Genomic DNA, 21844 nt, shown 5'->3' on the forward strand with positions numbered 1-21844 from the left:
ATAATGATCAGTCCAGGGTCATGGTCCCACGTTCGTTACAGTCCTCTGTCTTACGGCTTCTCCACCAAGGGCATTGGGGTACAGTGCGAACGAAACAACTTGCTCGTCAGCACTGTACTTGGTTCGGAATCGATGCTGTGATTACGAATATGTGCTCTTCTTGCATGGCGTGTGCAGAACAACAATCCGCACCACTGCGGAAATTCTTTGCATGGCCAAAAGCCACTTCCCCTTGGCAACGCTTACACATCGATTTTGCTGGTCCATTCTGGAATGCTCGATGGTTGGTTGTGGTAGATTCATTCAGTAATTTTGCTTTTGTTGTCCAGATGTCTTCCACGACATCATCTGTCACCATCCAAGCGTTATCCGCTATCTTTTGCATTGAAGGTCTTCCACAGACTATTGTTTCCAACAATAAGGCCATCTGACATCCGAGCCGTTTTCGCCACAGTCAAACGGTGCCGCTGAACGATTGGTCAGGACTTTCAAGTCACAGATGTTGAAGTTGAAAGAATCTCATTCTCGGGAGGACGCGTTATTGCTCTTTTTGTCCTCGTATCGCTCTCAGCCTCGAGATGGTCGCTCGCCGGCTGAGTTGCTCCACGGTCGTCCTCATCGAACCTTGATGTCTTTGCCACATCCGCTGCATCAGGTTCCTGTGCAGCGGCAGACACCTGCTTTTGCCCCAGGCGACGTTGTATACTACCGCAACTATTGCGGTTCACGGCGTTGGCTCGCAGGGCGCATTCTTCGCTGCCTCGGCCGCGCTATGTATCTGGTTTTGGAGGCCTCTGGTGAGGTGCGTCGGCATCTCAATCAGCTGCGCCTCTGTCGTCGCACGGGTTCTGCCGCTCCCCGTCTGCTTTCAGCGACGGTGCCATCCGGTCAGCGCCCTGGGGAACCATCTACAGGCTCGCCTCATCCCCAGGTGTTACCGACGCTGCCTTCCATTTTGCCCCATGGCGACGCGCCGCCGCCTGTTCTCCCGCCGGCGACGCCCATGGTGGACGCTTCGCTGCAGCCGCCGGACGCCTCCCTGGGTCACGCGCCGCCGATCGCTTCCCGTGACCCATTGTACTCCGCCATGGAACTCTTGCCTGCTCCGGACCATCTGTCGTCTTCGCCCGTCGGGTGCCCCGACCCGATGGAGGTCGACCCTACGGCCCCTCCTGTCTCTTTGCAGGCGCGTACACCACATGTTGGCGTGCACCCTGGACTAGGTTTTCAGGCGTTTCCTAGCTCCCCTCGGACCGAATGGCAGGGTGCGGGTGGCACAGCCTTGCCTGTTGTTAGGCTCCCCACCTCGTCGCATACGTCAACGTGGGGTCCTCCCCACGGCGGATGGAAGCCTTATAACACAACCGTACGCCGATTTGCGGTGGAGGAATGTGGTGTCACCGCCAGACACCACACTTGCTAGGTGGTAGCCTTTAAATCGGCCGCGGTCCACTGGTATACGTCGGACCCGCGTGTCGCCACTATCAATGATTGCAGACCGAGCGCCGCCACACGGAAGGTCTAGAGAGCTGTCCTAGCACTCACCCCAGTTGTAAAGCCGACTTTGCTAGCGATGGTTCACTGACAAATTACGCTCTCATTTGCCGAGACGATAGTTAGCATAGCCTTCAGCTACATCATTTGCTACGACCTAGCAAGGCGCCATTATCAATTGCTATTTATCTTGTGATGCATGTACCGTCAGACCGATGTTCACCAATTATGGATTAAAGTTAAGTATTCCAACAACTACGTACTTTATTTGATAGACTCAAAGCCTTTAACTGTTCCAGATCTCATGCCAGCCTGCATGAGCTTAAACGCGTGCCTTTTGGCTTCACCTCCTAGTGGCTTGGCTGTCTTGCCAAGTCACAACAACAATGTCTCATTTAATTTAAGTACGACATAGGTGTCATATGTAATATTGAGAAATATTTCGTCTTTCGTGACTGTAATAAAAGTATTATTTACACCGGACGCGTTTGGCTTTATTTTAAAGCACTTCAATCAAGGAAAGGTATGGCACATACACAATGGTACTCATGTTCTCTTTCTTGTTTTTGTTCCACAGTCGCAGTTTTACCAATGGTACTGAAATATATTCCTCTTCTGCAACTATAATAAGGGACTTATTTAGACCAGACGCATTTCTCTCTTTTGAAGCATCTTCAGTGGACAGTATTTTGTCTCCTCCAATGCCAAGTCACCTTTCGTAGTTTTGTGCTGCGGTAACACAATATTCAACGTTTGTGTTGGCAGATCAGTGTTTTAGCAAATAAATGATGTTTGTGTGTGCCACACACAAAAATTATATTTGACATAGCTCAGAGCACTTCACAGTATATTCATATTTGACATAGCTCAGAGCACTTCACAGTATATTCAAGTCCTAATGTTTTTGTAAGTCCACAGTTTTGTTTCATGTATTTTGTCTACTTCCTTTTGATTGATTGAAGTGCTTTAAAATAAAGCCAAACGTGCTCAGTGTAAATAAAACTTTTGTTACAGTTGCGAAAGACGAAATATTTCTCAATATTACATACGACACCTATGTGGTACTTAAATGAGCTATTGTTATACAGTAAATTTTATATGAAATTTAGGTACCTTGTCCACATTTCATTCTCAACATTGTGGCAACTAAAATCGACCATACGAAAAGTATACTCTATGGACTTTTACCTCTGCAAACTCTTCAAAATTTCGTGCAATGGTTTACTATATTTAATGCTGCATAATAACTGTGTTGAACATCGAAACAAAATTAAGTCATTTATGGGGGGAAGGTATCAGTCAAGAAGATGTGTAAAAATCTAATTTTTGGGCCAAATAGTTTTTGTGGAATCGATTGATAAGAGGGTCAAAGCAGTCGGAACACGATGTGTCTGCACAGGCGAGCAGTGCAGTGACAAAATTGCGCACATCGCGGAATGCAGGGAGCACGTCTTTGTAGCAGCGAAAGGGTTAATGCGGCCGTGGTGGCTTTACTTCATGAACTGTGCGCTCCCCCCCTACACGTAAGCTGGCGAACTATGCTATACTATGGCGCTGCTTCTATTGGCGCGTGCGTCGTGTGCAACTGGCAACGCAGTAATCTCCCGCGTCTGGGTGGGCATGCGCGAGCCGCCAAGATAAAAGAATTGAACTATAGTACTGGCCAACAACCCGTAAATGCTACCCTCCTGTTTTATATCAAAACCAGCTGCAAGGAGGTAAAATAAAACAGCACATTGTTGTGTAGAGAATTTTTGTTTAAAATTATATATAAAGAGTAAGAATATATTTGGAAGAAACCACTTGTCTAATGGTTTAAATGCCCTACTATAAAACTTAAAACTGACTGTGAGAAAGTAAACAATACCACACATTATCACAAGACACATAGCACTTCAGAGCACAGCATTTTCTTTCTTGCAGTTGGTTTTCACAAAAAATCTGTACATTGTTGTTTAAAAAATATGTACTATATGTCAATCCGAATTTTTAATAGAGTATTGTATAAAAATGTGAAGTAAATAACTCTTCCACTTTTCAGGATTTTTGCTAATGCTGTTACCACATAATACAAATTTTTTTTTTTTTTTTTTTTTTCATCTAAGAAAATGTAAAGCCTATGTTGGTCGGTTCAAATGTTTATCAGAATATTGTGTAAAAATGTGAACTAAGCTGCTCCAGAATTTTTTGCGATTTGTGTTAGCAATTTTTCCTTTTTATATATTATATGTATTGAAAAAGAACAGAAGCCTATGTCTGTCTGAACGTTTATTTATGCATAGCATAAAAATCTGAATAAAATCTGTTAAGAACTTTTTGAGATTTTTTAACAATGTTTTGTCATCATGTAGTACAATAGATTTCAACTGAAGCATTCGCATGTCCATAGTAACCATTTCATTTTTCCTTTTATTGTATCTGGTCAGGATACATGTAATAATATCAGCCATTCAAATATCAATTCAAATGTTTTACAGAGTTACAGTAAGGTTAAAACAGAAAAATATGTATTCTAGGTTTAAGAAGTGCTAAATTATCTTAGTTGCAATTTAGTTACACAATTATACATCTTCAAGATAAGACTGAGTAAATTAAATCCTTCTTTACCAGAGCTATGTGTCTCCCCTCTGAGAAAAACAGAAGGGGAAGTATTTTGGACTTGGACACAGCCACAGTTATTGCTGCCACTGGGTTTTGGTGCATTCACATATTGCAACATTTGAAGAAAATGAGGCAATTTTCCAGTTATCAGCCTCGTAGCTTTCAGAGTGCGGCAGTGGTGAGACTAAGCAGTTTTGGATATTAAGGACATTGTCTGAAAGCTTAGGATACATGTAATAATATCAGCCATTCAAATATCAATTCAAATGTTTTACAGAGTTACAGTAAGGTTAAAACAGAAAAATATGTATTCTAGGTTTAAGAAGTGCTAAATTATCTTAGTTGCAATTTAGTTACACAATTATACATCTTCAAGATAAGACTGAGTAAATTAAATCCTTCTTTACCAGAGCTATGTGTCTCCCCTCTGAGAAAAACAGAAGGGGAAGTATTTTGGACTTGGACACAGCCACAGTTATTGCTGCCACTGGGTTTTGGCGCATTCACATATTGCAACATTTGAAGAAAATGAGGCAATTTTCCAGTTATCAGCCTCGTAGCTTTCAGAGTGCGGCAGTGGTGAGACTAAGCAGTTTTGGATATTAAGGACATTGTCTGAAAGCTTAGCAACCATTTCAGTCTTGTTTGAATGTCTGTTGACTGTTCAACAATTCAACCATGAGATGAATCTCTACCTTTAATTCTTGCCTTTGCTTCTGCCCATTATGCCCACTGTCCACGGTGAGACTGAATGCTGCTTGGTGAGGATGGCATGTGACAAGAGAAGGAAACTATATAAGCACAGCAAAGATGAGTGGAAAATCATTATAGTGACAACAAGGGCCTCAAATGGAGAAGTCAACTGACATAAGAGACTCTGAAAAGGGGTAGATTGTTATGGACCAGCACCTGGGAAGAAGCATCACCAAATCTATGCAGCTGGTCAGCTATCTGCATGCTGCTGTGGTGGGCATCTAGTGAAAATAGTGAAAGACAGTGAAACCAAGAGCTGGCACCAAGATGTTAGACATCCACATCTCCTCACATGACATGGAGGTCAGAGACTTCCCGAATCTATACGGCAGGATAGGCAGTGATCTGCATCAGATCTAATGACAGACCACAATGATGGTGCATGCACAAATGTTTTAGAGCACATCATTCACTACAGATTTGAACATGAAGCTCTGCAGCAGACAACCCTTAAAATGTTCTCTTGTTGATCTACTGACACCATCAATTATGATTTCAGTGGGCTCAGCATCACTGAGATTGGTCCTTGGGTCAATAGAAATGTGTTGCTTGGTCAGATGAATCACATTTTTCGTTACACCAGATTGATGGTCATGTTTTGATATGTCATCATCCAGGCAAATAGCTGCCCAAAACATGAACCATGCAACAGACACAGGCCAGTGGCAGCAGTTTTTTGCTTGTGGGACTTTTACTTGGAATTCCAAGGCACCATAACAGCTACAGACTAGGTGAAAATGACTGTGGATCAGCTGCATCCGTTAATGCTTGATGTCTTCCCAAGGGTGATAGTATGTACCAGCTGGACAGCTGTCTGTGCCACAAAGTGAGATTCATGCTATAGTAGTTTGAGGAGCATGATAGTGAAGTAGTACTGATGTCTTGGGCACCTAATTCATCTCATACACTTGTGACATCTTTTAATGCAGATCTGAGGTACATTTAAGTGTGATGACATAAGCAGAGTTGTCCACATCAAACATATCATAAATACAAATTACATAAGTAGTACCATACGAACAATGTTATCAATGACACCTTTATAATCCACATTCGACACATCCACTAATAACAAATTTTATTCTCTGTAGAAGGTCGCTTGTAAAAATGAGCAAAGCCCAAAAGTAGCCAACCAGTAGATAAATAGCAGCTGTGGTGTTAAACATTTAAAAATGTATTTTCTTCAACATCTAAGAGCTGCAAGATGTGATGTATTGAAAATTTTTATAATAAGGAAACTCAATATTGGGCTGAAGTAGACACTAAGAACTTTGGAACTCTAGGCAGCTGTTTTTTGGCAATCTAAAGTTGACAGATTAAGTGGATATGCTGAGTCGCAGACAGGCACAACACGAAGACTGCTACAAGTCATCTTTTGGGCAAAAGGCCTTTTCTGAATTAGAAAACACATTCTCTCTCTCTCTCTCTCTCTCTCTCTCTCTCTCTCTCTCTCTCTCTCATGCAAACACAACTTACATCCACATGACCACTTTCTCTGGCTGCCGAAGTCACACTCAGTCTTTTTGTTGCGCCTGTCTGTGACTCAGCATCTTCACTATATAGTAAGTAGCAACCTATCCTTTTCATAATACTGTTATTATTCCATCCTGGATTTTCCACTGTTTAAAGTTGATAGATGTCTGTTGAAAGCTCTGATAAGTCATATATTTCTTTGATGAAATGAAATAGAGGTTCTGACATTGGCTGAAAGCTGTCACTGAAATGAATTCTATGTTGACAAATGAAAGTTCGTGCTGGACTGGAACTCAGACCCTGATTTCCTGCTTCATGCAAGCAGTCACCTTAACCACTTTGGCTATCCAAGCAAACTTCCCATCCAACCCAATCCCCAACTTCTTGTGAGCTACTTACACAGCACCACCAGTGCATCATACTTACTGCTGGCCGTCAAGGTGTATATATTTATATCTGTGTGGTGCCTGTTCTTTCTTTAAAGGTGACAGCCTACATAAAGCAGGAAATCCATGTCCAAGTGCCTGTCCAGCACAAACTTTCATTTGTCGCCCTTGAATTCATTTCAATGCCTGACTGTGGCCGACGTCAGAATCTCTATTTCACTTCATCACATGTATGTATGGCTGCGGGATCATGAACGGTGCCTGTCCATTCAGACATTTACATGCAGATGCACTCTCTCAGAATCAGTTTGAGGCTGCAAGTTGTAAGTATGGCAGGCAGGGGGTACTATGTAAGTAGTGTATGACAAGTTGGGTATTTGGGTAGGACGGGATGTGTGCTCAAATAGCCAAAGCAGTCAAGGGGACATCTCACGTAGTGCATGAAATCCAGGTTTGACTTCCAGTCAGGCACAAATTTTTACATGTGACCATTAAATTCATTTCAATGCCCATTTGTGGCTTTCAGAAATTGTTCCACTTTACCACAATACGTATGGCTGCACGATCGAGAATGGCATCTGTTCTTTCGTTCATATTCAAAAGAACAGACACCAAACATACATAAATAATGTTTATTTGCTGCTTTATGTATGGGGTAAGTCAATAATTATCTGCAATAGTACAAAACCTAAATTGATATCATTTTTCAATGTATTCATTCTGCTTTTCAATACACTTAGTTCACACTGCACAAGCTTTCCAATACCCATTGCAAAAAAGGTTGCAGGTTGCACATCAGCCACATTTGCACTGCTACCTTTGCCTATTGATCAGAGCTCATCTCTGCTTGGAAGTTTTGACTCCATATTTCATTTTAAATGATGATTTGTTTCAGATGCATTTCATCTTCTTTAGCATGATGGTCCAGTAGATGCGGACACAAACCCACACAGTCATGCTTGTGCTCTCCATCCAGTTGTTTTGGAACCTATCTCGCACACACTTTGTGAAAGTTTAGTGTCATACGCACGATTTCATATTCAGTACCATGACTAATGTGCATATGGTTTGGCACATTATCAACAGTCACTTGCCTGTTTTTCAAAATCAAGACATGACTTGTTCAACATGGACAACAGTTGTGGTTGTAGCTGGATGACCCACTCTTTGCCCACCCTTCACACTCATTCGACCACTTTTGAACTTTTCAACCCACTTTGCTGTGATAAAACACTGTTATAGTATTTCACTGTAAGTCTTCTATGAATTGCTACTCCTGGTACACCCTCAGACCACAAAAAGTGGATCACACAATGCTGTTCTTCTATGGTACTAACAGAGAGAGGCACAGCCATCTAAACATTGCAACAGCACAGAGCTGACTGATGTGATAATTCAGCAACCATCACAGAGAAAGACAATGGTGCCATATCATGGCTGGTGATCACGCAAAGCCGTAATGCCAAACAAAAAATAATTAAGCAAAACTGCAGATTCTTACTGATTTAACCTTGTAGATGATATTCGAAATGCAGGGGATTCTAAAAGCAAAGACATTGATATTAAATAAAAATAAGTTAGAAACAAAATTTTGAATGTGAGCAAGAATTCTTCCTGGCAACTAATATACAGAAAACCAGTGGCAAAATGTTTCTTGTTTTTATGATAAGGTCTTTATCCTAGAGGATCTCCTAACTATGGATCCAGCGGAATAAAAAGTACATCAAATCTAACCTAATCTTACTCAATGAGCTTATCTTCAATATAGAAGACTGCAAACCTTGTAAACCACTGACCGAGTGCTTGTGGCGACATGGTTAAACAATAAACCACACAGAGAATTACCGGTAATAGACTTCTTAATGTATGTGAAGACAACTACAAGACTAGACATCACTTAACTATTTTAGGAGACACCAAAATAAGGCAATGTAATTCTACTGCAAAGGTCTGAAATGAATTCTTATGCTATATTAAAGGATCATTTGATGTTGGTATTGTGTTACAAGAGGGAAAATTCAAATTCTCTTTACTGCCACACTGACTCTGATCAGGGAAGCAAAGAGGGCTGAAGATCTACAACAGGATACATACTCTAGGTTTTTGGATACTGTTTGTTGGGCAACAAAGAGGCTGAAATGTGTTTCATTCTCACCAACAGAAGCAGAATATATAGCTTTGGCAACAGCTACAAAAGAAATACTGTGGTTGAAGAATCTTCTTGAAGAAATTAAAATATTTGTCAAGACTTCAACTGTTTATGAATGTAATTAGTCATGAATATGTCTGTTACAGAAAGGTGAATGTAAATCACTGAAGCATGTGGAAATTAAATACACTTTTATGCAACAGTTGTATGATGAAATATATCTGGATGTTCAATACATCTGCTCCAAGGAACAAGTTGTAGATACCTTAACAAAAGGATTTATGGAGTGTATAGCTCTATAGATTGTCTTTCAAGATGGGGATAATGAAATTTGGAGATTCTTAATGCATTAAGCACACACTTGTAATCTATGACTAAGTATGGTTAAGTTTTGAGAAACTCTTGAGCACAGTTGTTAAATTGAATGAACAATTTAATAATTAAGTTGTGACAAATTTTCTCTTTACTTCGATACTGTCTCTTTACTGTGATAAACTGTATGTGTTTCTCTCTGCTTTTGACTGTGGTTCAGTATCTTGTTCGCAGTGGTGTGATGTTATGTGAGTGACTGACTGAGATGTTTTGAGAATGATGGAGAGGTTTTGTCAGGACGAACTGTGAGAAACAAAAATGTTAAGTTTTTGTCAGGACACATGTTGGTTTCAGCATCATAGTGCTTTGCTGACCACGGTGGTATGCCCTTGCCATCCTACCTCCTTTAAAAAGACTTACCTAGCCCTTCATAGAAGGACCTACAATTTAATGTAAATGCCAAATCACAGCACTAAGTGATGGGGAAATTCCTTGTACCAACTGGGGATCAAATTTTGGGCCTTCAAAGATGTGTAATCTGGCAGTTACGCACTAAGCCACAGAGGTCATAGTTTAAATGAAAGTTGTTGCTATTATTGTGGTCATCAGTCTCAAGAGTGATTTGAAACAGACCTCTGTGCTAGCCTATATTGTTGTGCACAACTTTACGTATCTGTGTAACACTAAGCACCCCACATACTTTCGAGCCTGCTTACTGTACTCAAGCTTTAATTACTTCTGTAATTTTTACTGCACATACTTTCACTATACCAAATAAATTATTATGCCTAAATACGTATCCTACCATACATCCCTTCCTTTAATGAAGGTGTGACACACAGCTCTTTCCTACCCAAATTCAGATTAAGTGCCTCTTCATTAGTTACTTGATCTACACATCTAATCTTTAGCACAAGTCAATGAAAGAGCTGCTTTCAGAGAGTTCAAGATACAGGTGAATTACACCCAAGACGATACCACAAAGAGATGTGTATGAAATCATTAAAAATATGAAAAAAAAAAAAAAAAAAAAAACATACAAGATTATGCAGAAAGCAATCTTTTCATTGATTCAGTATGAAAAATACAAAATTTAAACTACCATGACAGTGAATATGACTACATCTGCAACATCAGAAAGAGAATGTTTCATATTTAACCTCAAATGTTAAAATTTGTTAATAAATCCCAAAGAATTATTGTCCCATGAAGAGTAAGTTTTAAAGATACACTGATATTTTCTTAGAGTGTACATAAATGTAGAATTTTTCTTTCCATATTCAAAATTGCAAATAACAGACATGAGGTGTACCAATGATCAGCACTTCTTTCAAAATATCCACTGCTCCCCCAAACCCTACCCTTTTTTTTCCAAATCTGAAAGATAGTATTGTACTACTCTCTGTTAATATAACTTGTTTCAACAGCTTATTAGATTGCAGTGCAAGCTTTTGCAGAGTTATTGAAAACTGCCAACGGAACTGTGTTTGAAGCTTTCTAGAAATCAAGTAAAGAAAACTTTAACTTTCCATATAATTGTCACAAGTTTGAAACAAGTTTGTAATGAGATGAGCAACCCATTTCTATTTCTGCTTGATCTGATTTCACAAATAAACATGAAAAAAGTTTTTTTTAGCCTATATCTATACCCTACAACTCGATAATCTTGCACTGTTCGACCGATCTGCTAACATCATTAGGTATGTCCCCTCATCCTGTGTCTCTTGCAATTTTAGCAATCCAGTTACAAAACTTGGCCTAAATGCACTTCCAGAACTACACACTCAACCATATCAAAGACAGAAGGTACAAAATCTATAGGAAACCAATCTATAAGACTATATATGCTTTATTAACAGTAACAGTGGTTAAAGCATTGTATTGGGGTTGAGGTCTCAAAGTTTTTTAGTATCCACATTTCTTCAAATCACTTGAAGTGAATTCTTAGTGGTACCTTCTGAGTTTGTCAGTTGTTTCCAGTGACTTCAACGGTGTGTTAAAAACTCTGAACTTCCCTCCTTCCCTCCATAAACTGACCAATCCCAGAATTTTACACTGCAACAACCACAACCAACTGATCAATGAGAATAAATGAAAGCAAATGAACTGTCTATAGCAGCAACAAAAAAATATCCTTTGCTGAGCACTGCATCTCACATAACATGACTGTCAGGATTATATAGGAGAATACTCTGGTGCTTCAAAACTGCAAATTTGGAAAATGACTTTCCAAAAACCTCTCAGCTACACCCAGTTTAATCCAAAATTACTCTCTTTTCCTTTGGCCTCTCTACACTCCTCCATAATATTCACTCCATCCCTTGTCAAGTTGCAGTCACTGTCATTAACTCTTTGTTTCCCCTCAATTGCTCAAGTTTGCTCACAAATTGCCTCAATCAACGTGTGGATGCCTTCTACTGCCTTCTCTTTATCCAATTTTCTGCCTATTTATATCTCTCTATTTACATCTCCTGATGACACACATAAATAAATAACAAAATTATGGTACATTGAACAAAAGATCCATAGAGTAAACCACTCACCTGTGTGGTCTTTCCAGAGCCAGTTTCTCCTGCAATTATAACAACCTGATTATTATTCACAACTTGCAAAATTTCCTCCCTCATGTTCCATATTGGAAGCTGCTTCCTATAAGGCAGCAATTCTTGGTTGACGGAATATGGAGGTACTTGTGGTATGGCATTGTTGAGCCGACCCATTGTTTTGTTGACATCCTTCACTGTAAAAATGTAACACATTAAAGAGCATAAACATGACTGTCAATAACAAAATTTAAGGCTTTAATGTAAATATAATCCCTGCTATGGGTATTAGACACAATTTATTACAATGTTTTGTACTTCTCTCACTACTATACTAGTTACGGCACGACAGTGAGTTAATCTTCATCACTGTCTCCTTCTTCTTCTTCTTCTACCTATTCTTTCTATACATATATGAATTAAAGTCCTGCTGCCACAGTTTCTGTCTGTATATTCAGACCAATCTCATGAACTCAGGGAGTTTGATAGGTTTTTTACTAATGGATACACTGATTGTCAGCACAGGTGATAGGTGTAAGGCAGCCAAACTGTGGTGTCAGGCCGGCGTGAGCTGTCCCTACCATGAGGCTGACAGGAGCTACTGCCAACTTCTAAATGACCTGCAATGCAAGACATACCAAATATTGTCCTGATAAAAACATGTTTTTTGGTATGGACTTAACATCTAAGAGGCCTCAAGAGAAATTATGGAAAAGACCACACAGAAAATGTAACCAATATTGTACAGCCACTTGAGTCAGGCAGCGAGCAAGTGGCTACAACTCATGCCAAACTAGTCCTGCAATCAGGCAGACCGGTTGGCGGAGTAGCTCACAGCTTCCATCAGTGTCACAAGATGTCACTCCAAACACCAACTGAATATGGAACACACAGCATTTGTGCTTCCTGAGAACTTTTCTAGAGTGCACTGTTTAAATCGCTGAAGCTGTATGAAAGTGATGGTATACTGTTACCTAACATTGTTTTCTGAATTTTAATCATAACTCTATGCAGTGGCTCATAAACAAAATTAACACTCTGCCAAACAAGTCTCGCTGGTCGACATGTAGGTATCACAAAATCTGGCCATGTTCAGCGTAAAGATGCTTCAACAGTCTGAATTTTATCTGTAAACTGTCGAAGTATTCGTAACAAGTTCCTGAATTTACTGTTGCCCATGAAATTTGTCACACTCAAATTGTTCTTGGGACCAAAAGCTGACTGAAACCAGAAGTAGAAAGCCCTGAAATACATAGCGAGTCATGGAGCATATATTGGATAGCCACTTTAGATGCCATATGAGGTGGAGGTTCATTGCAGTTGGCAAAAATATTGACTCTCACTATATAACAGAGATGTTGAGTCGGAGATAGGCACAACAAAAAGACTGCTGGAAAGTGAGATTTAGGTCAACAAGGCCTTTGTCGAATATAGACAACACACACACACACACACACACACACACACACACACACACACAGAGAGAGAGAGAGAGAGAGAGAGAGAGAGAGAGAGAGAGAGAGAGAGAGAGAGAGAAAATTGCGTGCGCGTGCAAACGCAACTCTCACATACATGACTACAGTCTCTGTCAGTAGAAGCCAGACTGGGAAGTCTGTGTAACAGTGAAATTATCTGGTCACATACAACAGGTGTAAGTGAAATCGAGTTAATTGTTGGATGTTTACATCACCCACAGCATTCCACTGCAACAGTTTTTAGAGTCATTTAAAGAAAGTGTGCAATACCAGTGGAATACTAGTTAGGGGTGACTTTAACCTACTAAGTATACTGTAGACTGGGATATCTATGGAATTACTGTAGACAGTCTTGTGAAGTATGTTAGAACACTTTTCCAAAAACTGTTTGAGCTATTAGTTTGGTAGCCCACATGCAATGGAAATATTTTAGGCTTATAGCTACAAACAGGCCAGACCTTATCAACGGCATCAGCAAAGAGACAGAGATTAGTAATCATCATGTCATCATAGTGACTATGGTTACTAAAGTTAACAAACGAATCAGAAAGGTTACGAAAGTGTTTCTGTTAGAAAGAGTAGATAAACAGTTGTTCGCATCTCACTTAGACAGAAGTGACATTCCAGTATGATGGACATAGACGAATTATGGGCAAAGTTTGAACAGACTGTGAATCATACTCTGGAGGAGCACGTGCCTAGTAAATGGACTAAAGATGGAAAAGACTTACCATGGTTTAACACTGAAATTATGAATATATTGGGAAAGCAAAGGCTGTTGCACTCTCGGTTCAAAAGAGAATGTACAAACAACAACAGGCAATCGTTAATAGAAATTCGTGTTCCTGTAAAAAGATCTATGTGCGAAGTGTACAACAGTTACCACCCTCATGTTGTTTTTGTGGTCTTCAGTCAAGAGACTGGTTTGATGCAGCTCTCCATGCTACTCTATTCTGTGCAAGCCTCATCATCTCCAAATTACTACTGCAACCTACATTCTTCTGAACCTATTTTGTGTATTCAACCCTTGGTCACCTTCTACAATTTTTACCCTCCACACTTCCCTCCAATACTAAATTGGTGATTCCTTGATGCCTCAGAATGTGTCCTTCCAGCCGATCTCATCCTCTAGTCAAGTTGTGCCACAATTTCTTCTTCTCCCCAATTCAATTTAGTACCTCCTCATTAGTTACACAATGCACTCAACTAATGCTCAGCATTCTTCTGTACAACCACCTTATGAAATCTTCTCTTCCCTTCTTGTCTACACTGTTTATCTCCATGTTTCACTTCCATACATGGCTACACTCCATACAAATTCTTTCAGAAAAGACTTCCTAACACTTAAATCTATACTCAATGTTAATAAATTTCTGTTCTTCAGAAACGCTTTCCTTGCCATAGCCAGTCTACATTTCATATCCTCTCTACTTCGACCACAATCAGTTAATTTGCTTCCCAGATAGCAAAACTCATTTACTACTTTAATTGTCTCATTTTCTAATCTAGTACCCTCAGCATCACCTGATTTAATTCGACTATATACCATTATCTTTGTTTTGCTTTTATTGATGTTCATATTATATCCTCCTTTCAAGACACTGTCCATTGTGTTCAACTGTTCTTCCAGGTCCTTTGCTGACTCTGACAGAATTACAATGTCATCGGCAAACCCCACAAAGTATTTATTTCTTCTCCATGAACTGGAATTCCTACTCCAAATTTTTCTCTTGTTTCCTTTACTGCTTGCTCAATCTACAGATCGAATAACATTGGGGATATGCTACAACACTGTCTCACTCCCTTCTCAATCACTAATTCTCTTTTGTGCCCCTCTACTCTTATAACTGCCATTTGTTTTCTGTACAAACTGTAAATAACCTTTTGCTTCCTGTATTTTATCCCTGCCACCTTCAGAATTTGGAAGAGAGTATTCCATTCAACATTGTCAAAACCTTTTTCTAAGTCTACAAATGCTAGAAACGTATGTTTGCCTTTCCTTAACCTATATTTTTATTTATTTATTTTTTATAAAGTTGTAGAATCAGTATTGCCTCATGTGTTCTGACATTTCTATGGAATCCAAACTGATCTCCCCCACGGTCAGCTTCTAACAGTTTGTCCATTTGTCCGTAAAGAATTCGTGTTAGTATTTTGCGACAATGACTTATTAACCTTACAGTTGGTAATTTTCACACCTGTCAACAACTGGTTTCTTTGGGATTACAATTATAATATTCTTCTTGAAATCTGACTCCGCAGCTCATGGTCTAGTGGTAGCACTCTTGCTTCCCGCACACGGGGTCCCGGGTTCGATTTCCGGCGGGGTCGGGGATTTTCCCTGCCTCGAGATAACTGGGTGTTGTTGTGTTGTCTTCCTCATCATCATTCATCCCCATTACGGTCGGAGGAAGGCAATGGCAAACCACCTCTGTCACAGCAGGCTATCTTCATGTACATCCTCTTCCATTTCCATAATATTGCCCTCAAGTACATTGCCCGTTTATAGACCCTCCATATACTCCTTCCACCTTCCTGCTTTCCCTTCTTTGCTTAGGACTGGTTTTCCATCTGATCTCTTGATATTCATACATATGGTTCTCTTTTCTACAAAGGTCTCTTTTAATTTTCCTGTAAGCCCTACCTATCTTACCCCTAGTGATATATGCTTCTACATACTTACACTTGTCCTCTAGTCATCCCTGCTTAGCCATTTTGCACTTCCTGTCAATGTCATTTCTGAGAGGTAAGTATTCCTTTTCGTCTACTTCATTTATTGCATGTTTACATTTTCTTCTTACATCAATTAAATTCAATATCTCTTCTGTTACCCAAGGATTTCTACTAGAACTTGTCTTTTTACCTACTTGATCCTCTGCTGCCTTCACTATTTCATCTCTCAAAGCTACTCATTCTTCTTCTACTGCATTTCTTTCTCTTGTTCTTGTCAACTGTTCCCTAATGCTCTCTCTGAAACTCTGGTTCTTTCAGTTTATCCAGGTCTCATCTCCTTAAATTCCTTCCCTTTTGCAGTTTCTTCAGTTTTAGTCTACAGTTCGTAACCAATAAATTGTGGCCAGAGTCCACATCTGCCCCTGGAAATGTCTTACAATTTAAGACGTGGTTCCTATATCTCTGTCTTACCATTACATAATCTATCTGAAACAGTCATATCTTCACAAAATATCTGGCCGAGAACCCGAGAAAATTCTGGTCCTATGTAAAATCACGAAGCAGGTCTAAGGCTTCCATACAGTGACTCATTGACCAGTCTGGTGTAGCAATGAAAGACAACAAAAGAAAAGCCAAAGTTTTAAATTATGAATTTAAGAAACTGTTCAAATGGCAGAATTGAACATTGCACATAACCCCATAGGGAGGACATGGTAAGAGTCATTCCTGGCATAGAGAAGCAACTGAAAGAGTTGAAAATAAAATAAGTTGCCAGTAATCGGAAAGTATGATTCATCTGTAAAGAAGACCACAAATAGAACACCAGTGCAACCCATTCTTGAGTACTGCTCTAATGTTTGGGATTCCCATCAGGCCAGATCAAAGGAATACATCGAAACAATTCAGAGGCGGACTGTTAGATTTGTTACCGGTAGATTTGATCAACACCTAAATATCATGGAGATGTTTTTGGAACTCAAATGGGAATCCCTGGAGGGAAGGTGATGTCCTTTTCGAAGAAACTATTGAGAAAATTTAAAGAACTGGTATTTGATGCTGACTGCTGAAAAACCCTATTGCCTCCAACATACATTTCACGCAAGGACCACGAAGACATGACATGAGAAATTAGGGCTCGTACGGAGGCATATAGACAGTCATTTTTCCCTCACGCTATTTTTGAGGGGAACAGAAAAGGAAATGACTAGTGGTGTTACAATGTACCCTACACCATGCGCTATACAGTGGATTGCGGAGTATATATGAAGATGTATATGTGGACGCAGATACTTACTGCTACCCATGCAAAGCTGGAGCATGTCACTTGTTAAGTATAACACAGCATACAAATAATGAAAGCAACACATGCTTGGACACAAAGAGGGTCAGCGAGGTATATGACATCAATGTGAGACAACGAAGTTTTATCTTTAAAACAAGACTGGGGACAAGCAACCACTCACTTGCCCACATAAATGATGAGTGGAATGACACTTCCTAATAAGGGAAGGAGCAGGGCTTGGGAGAGGGGGGGAGGGGTTTAAAGGTAGAGTGGTAGGAGTAGAGTGAAGGGGAGATGTGGGACATCAAGGGGATATAGGGAGTTATTGAGAGAATTGTGCAGATGACACACACACATGCTTGCTCTGCATGTGTTCCCTCACATTTTTGTCAAGCAGTTTTCTACTATGCTTTCTCCACTCAACTGCCCATATACACTGCCCTATCCACTTTCCTAACTTGTCCATCAGTTACTGCAACAATCACTTCATTCAAAAATTATTTCCATTATTTTTCTTTTCATTTTTTATACCTCTCTCACAATATTTTTCCTTCAAGCAACTTCACTACAAACTCCAGACCACTGTACCCTCACCAATGTCTTATCCAAATTCCAGTATTTCAGACTCTACCTGTGATTCCTTAGTATTCTTCACAATGGACATACTGCCATATATCACTGGTGGGCACAAAACATTTCATAAAGATCACCACCTTTTCTGAACAAATATTATATACTCCAATCCTACATAATTGCACCTTCTAAGTATGTACCTTCACTAACCACCTCTGTTTATTCTGTGGCAGTAATTGCTAGCATCTCACCTCTGACATGCTCAACACCACGTATGGGATCTTTCTAAATTATGTATCACTCCAACAGTACCCCCCCACATCCATGGCATACTAATACATATCAAATAATCACAGCTATCCAAACCCTTCATCAGCCCCTTGCGGCTTGGAGATTCTCCTTTCGTAAACTAATCTCTCGCATGCTTAGAAACTACCTTCAAACCTTGCAAAACAAATTATTCCCAAACAGCTTACACAGACTCTCAACACTGTTCTCAACCTATCTTCCTAAATCTGAATGTTGCAAATGTCTGTCTTTTCAAATGGTCTTTCTTTGTCCCTACACCCAAGATTAACAATATTGGGCTTATCAAGGATTTGTTTTCCTTTCTGTTCCCTTCAGTGGAAGCATTTTTTCACCATCCATGCTACTGAAAACAGCTACTACAAAGTACAGTACGAACCTAAATTATGATCCTACAACTTTACCTCCAAACCAGACCCCTAGTAACCCGCAGGTATTCCTCGTCTCAAACTCAGTTTTACTTTTCTTTCCTAAATCCACTGCTAGTAAATATCAAGATGTGTCCTCACAACAGTGCAGCGACACATTGCATTCAAGGAAGAAGCAGTTCAACAATGTATCAAGTGAAAAGTATCTGAAAACATTCAAGAAATTAATTCTGTGTGTAAAATGTAGTTATTGACTGTAAAAGATAAAATTTTCCATTTTCAAGCCTCAACCCTTTGCAGGGGAAAAAAACTCGAAAATTACCCCCATTATCAACACACACAAACAAAAAGCCAAGTTGAATTTCAACCCTACGGAATGAAAGACAGTGAAGAAGGTGTGCAACTTATATAAATGCTCTTCCATGGATGCACCCGTCACACTGATGTCACTGAGATCATTAATGCAACCCGGAGTGGACACTGTCAAACTGTTCAGAATAATGCTGAAAAATTCCAGTGGTTCTACCCACACATAACAGGGGACAGTGATATTGGTACAGTTCAAACGGCATGTTAATCACAAGCAGCCATTTAGAATCATCATCCAACTGAACCTGTAAATAACCTTCCAATAAATCAGTTCTGTAGAAAAACTGGTTTCCAGAGAGCTTAGTCAATAACTCATCTGTACAGAGCAAAGGATAGATATCAATGACAGATTGAGCATTAACTGAAACTTTAAAGTTACCGCAGAAACAAAGATGACCATTCGGTTTTTTAATAATAATGAGGTGGGTTGACCACTCACTCGATGTAATAGGCTGAGTGACTCATAAAGACATTAGCCTGTCCACTTCTAATTTCATTTCATCACAAAGTGCCAATGGAATGGGTGCACATGGAAATAGTGTGGTCACACTGTACGTTTGAGGGTAAAGTGGGCTGCAAAATTAGTGGCACAACCTAACCAATACAAGAAGAGAAACGAGAACACAGAGAATCTACCTGCTGGTAAGGGACCTAGTCAGAAACAAGGTGCACTGCATCTGAAATGGGAAAACCAAATGCACTGAAAGCATCAAGGCAGAACAAATTTGCAGTACTAACATCATCCACTATATATAAAAAAAAAAAGGTCAAGCAACAAAACCAATGTCCACTTGTAATTCATCAAACATTGAGTAACTGCAGATAACACCAAAGATCCCAAATATACAGAAGTTTGTGAATTCAGTAAAGTCAAGGCTGTAGTCGTGCCCGCACAGCACTCTGTCTGTCACACTTCGATAAACAATTTGTTATGATTCATAAGCACTGGAGACACACAATTAACATCCATGTTCATGTCTGCAGGAGGAGGCTGGGAATGACACACAGAAGCTGTTTGTCTTTTTTTCCCCCTACATCTGTTGGAAGTCACCCAGCACTTAGGCCATCGGTCCTCTCACATTGCACGAAACAATATGGGCGAGATGAGAGCATGGAATGCTGCCACTGCTGTGGTCGCTGTTTGGCACATTGCTGTCCAGTGCAATGTGCTGTGTTTGTACAGCTGCCACATTATTCTCCCCCTGAGAACAGATACATACCCGACAACCAGGAACAGGACCCACTGCAGCAATGCCACACAAAGCCAGCACAAGATATCTCGAAAGAATGAGCAATATTTAACACATCAGCCAAAGATGGATTCCTGCATTGTTGTGCATGTTAATGCTCCTCCTTGTCAGGACTCAACCAAGTGATGACTCCACAGACCTTACAACCAGCATAGGAATGATGATGAGCATCAGTAACAAACTGGCATTTGAGACAGAGGTCATAGAGTTTGGCTACCCAAGCCTGGTGGAGTTGTTCATGAGGACAATAGAACTCTACACATGCTGCACTGACATGCACGCATTTATGGTAATAATCTGACAACAACTTACATATTTTGTCAAACGGAAGTGACACAGGTCCCTAGAGTGGGGCTAACTCGCACAACAACTGGTAGAGACGAGGAGAAACCAAAGAAAGGAACAAAGCCTTAAACATGTCTGCATCAGTGACATCAGAAGCGAGGAAGTGTTGCTGAAGCCACTTCTTGTAAGCCTCCCAGTCTTCAGCTACATCATCATAAGTGGGAAAGAACGGCAGGTACCCCGACAGTGAGGAAGCCTACATAGTCAATGTGACTGACAAGTTCATGATAATAACTATAAGAGCCTGCAGCTGCTCAAGGAGATTGTAGTACTGTCTCCATGTACAGAATAACTGAGGGAACAACCAAATAGACTGAGCACATTGTAGCGAACACTGCACTCATCACCAATTGTGTCACACAGTAAGACACAAACAACAGCATGGCTGCAATGAACCAAAGCTTATTCTTTTTCCACACACAAGTGACAGCAGTTGAAATTGGAGACACAAACACTGAAACAAGCCTAGTGCTGATACAAGCAGTGGCTGACAATTAGTAAGGACACAATGAAAGCTGGTGCCTGCTGCACTATGATTATAAAGAGGAGGGCTCTGGTAGATGGCATGACGGATGCCGTGCCATGTGCCCAATTCATGTGCCCCACCACAGGCTGCCTTAGGTGGCCAGCCCGCACAAATATAGTTGGCAGAGTATTCAAAGTGTAGCACATCAGCAGTCTGGTGTCGCGGTGTGTATCCAAGTATTATATATATATCTGCAACTGAGCATTATAGCAGAGGTTGAAAATACCGCTTCAGTTGTAAATTACTTTATTTTCAGGCGACCGGTTTCAGACTGGTATAAGCCCATCCTCAGGTGCCGTAGCTGTGCTGTGGTCCCCGAGCGCTGCGTATATCAGGCACAGTGTGCTCCAGTACACCGTGCCTGGTACATGTGGCGCTCGGGGACCACAGCACAGCTACGGCACCTGGGGATGGGCTTATACCAGTCTGAAACCAGTCACGTGAAAATAAAGTAATTTACAACTGAAGCGGTATTTTCAACCTCTGTTATTACATACAGGGTTATAGCAGATATATCAGAATGGAGATCCCTGAGAGTGATTAAAACCCACGCACGAGTGTATAGATTCAAAAAATGACAAACCACTGAGAGGACTGGAAATTTTTATAACACAAAATATAATCAAAGCAAGTAATGAAAGACAATTCTCACAGCTGAAAAGAATGCAGAAGGAAGAATACCAAACAAATCTGTATCATATACACCAAAAGGTAAAGAGCTATTGTAGACCAAGGAAATATTGGTAACAGTTTCCTCTTTGATCAGAAAAGGCAAACTGCACGTGCTCTTTCAAAGATGAGCGAGGAGAGGGAAGGAGGGTGGAAGGAAGAGAATATGACCACAGCAGCACAATGTGAAAAGAGAAGTATATGTACTGTTGAAACATTTTCTGCCAAGTTGTTGCTCAAGTTTTGTATCAACATTACTTTTCCTCCTCACCTTGCAGTATTGTTGGAAATTCAAAA

The 21844-nt window shown here is 40.3% G+C and overlaps 1 protein-coding gene across 3 annotated transcripts in view; it reads right to left on the reverse strand.

The window, feature by feature from the left end:
* The window catches only part of LOC124622217 (3'-5' RNA helicase YTHDC2-like), a 302377-nt gene that overhangs the window by 235190 nt on the left and 45343 nt on the right, over positions 1-21844 (reverse strand). For all 3 annotated transcript variants that reach the window (XM_047147868.1, XM_047147867.1, XM_047147869.1), the window contains exon 4: positions 11712-11908. In XM_047147868.1, the coding sequence (XP_047003824.1) occupies positions 11712-11908 (197 nt within the window). The remainder of the gene's footprint in view (positions 1-11711; positions 11909-21844) is intronic.

This window comes from Schistocerca americana, chromosome 7 (genome assembly GCF_021461395.2).
Source record: "Schistocerca americana isolate TAMUIC-IGC-003095 chromosome 7, iqSchAmer2.1, whole genome shotgun sequence".
NCBI classification, from domain to species: Eukaryota; Metazoa; Arthropoda; class Insecta; order Orthoptera; family Acrididae; genus Schistocerca; species Schistocerca americana.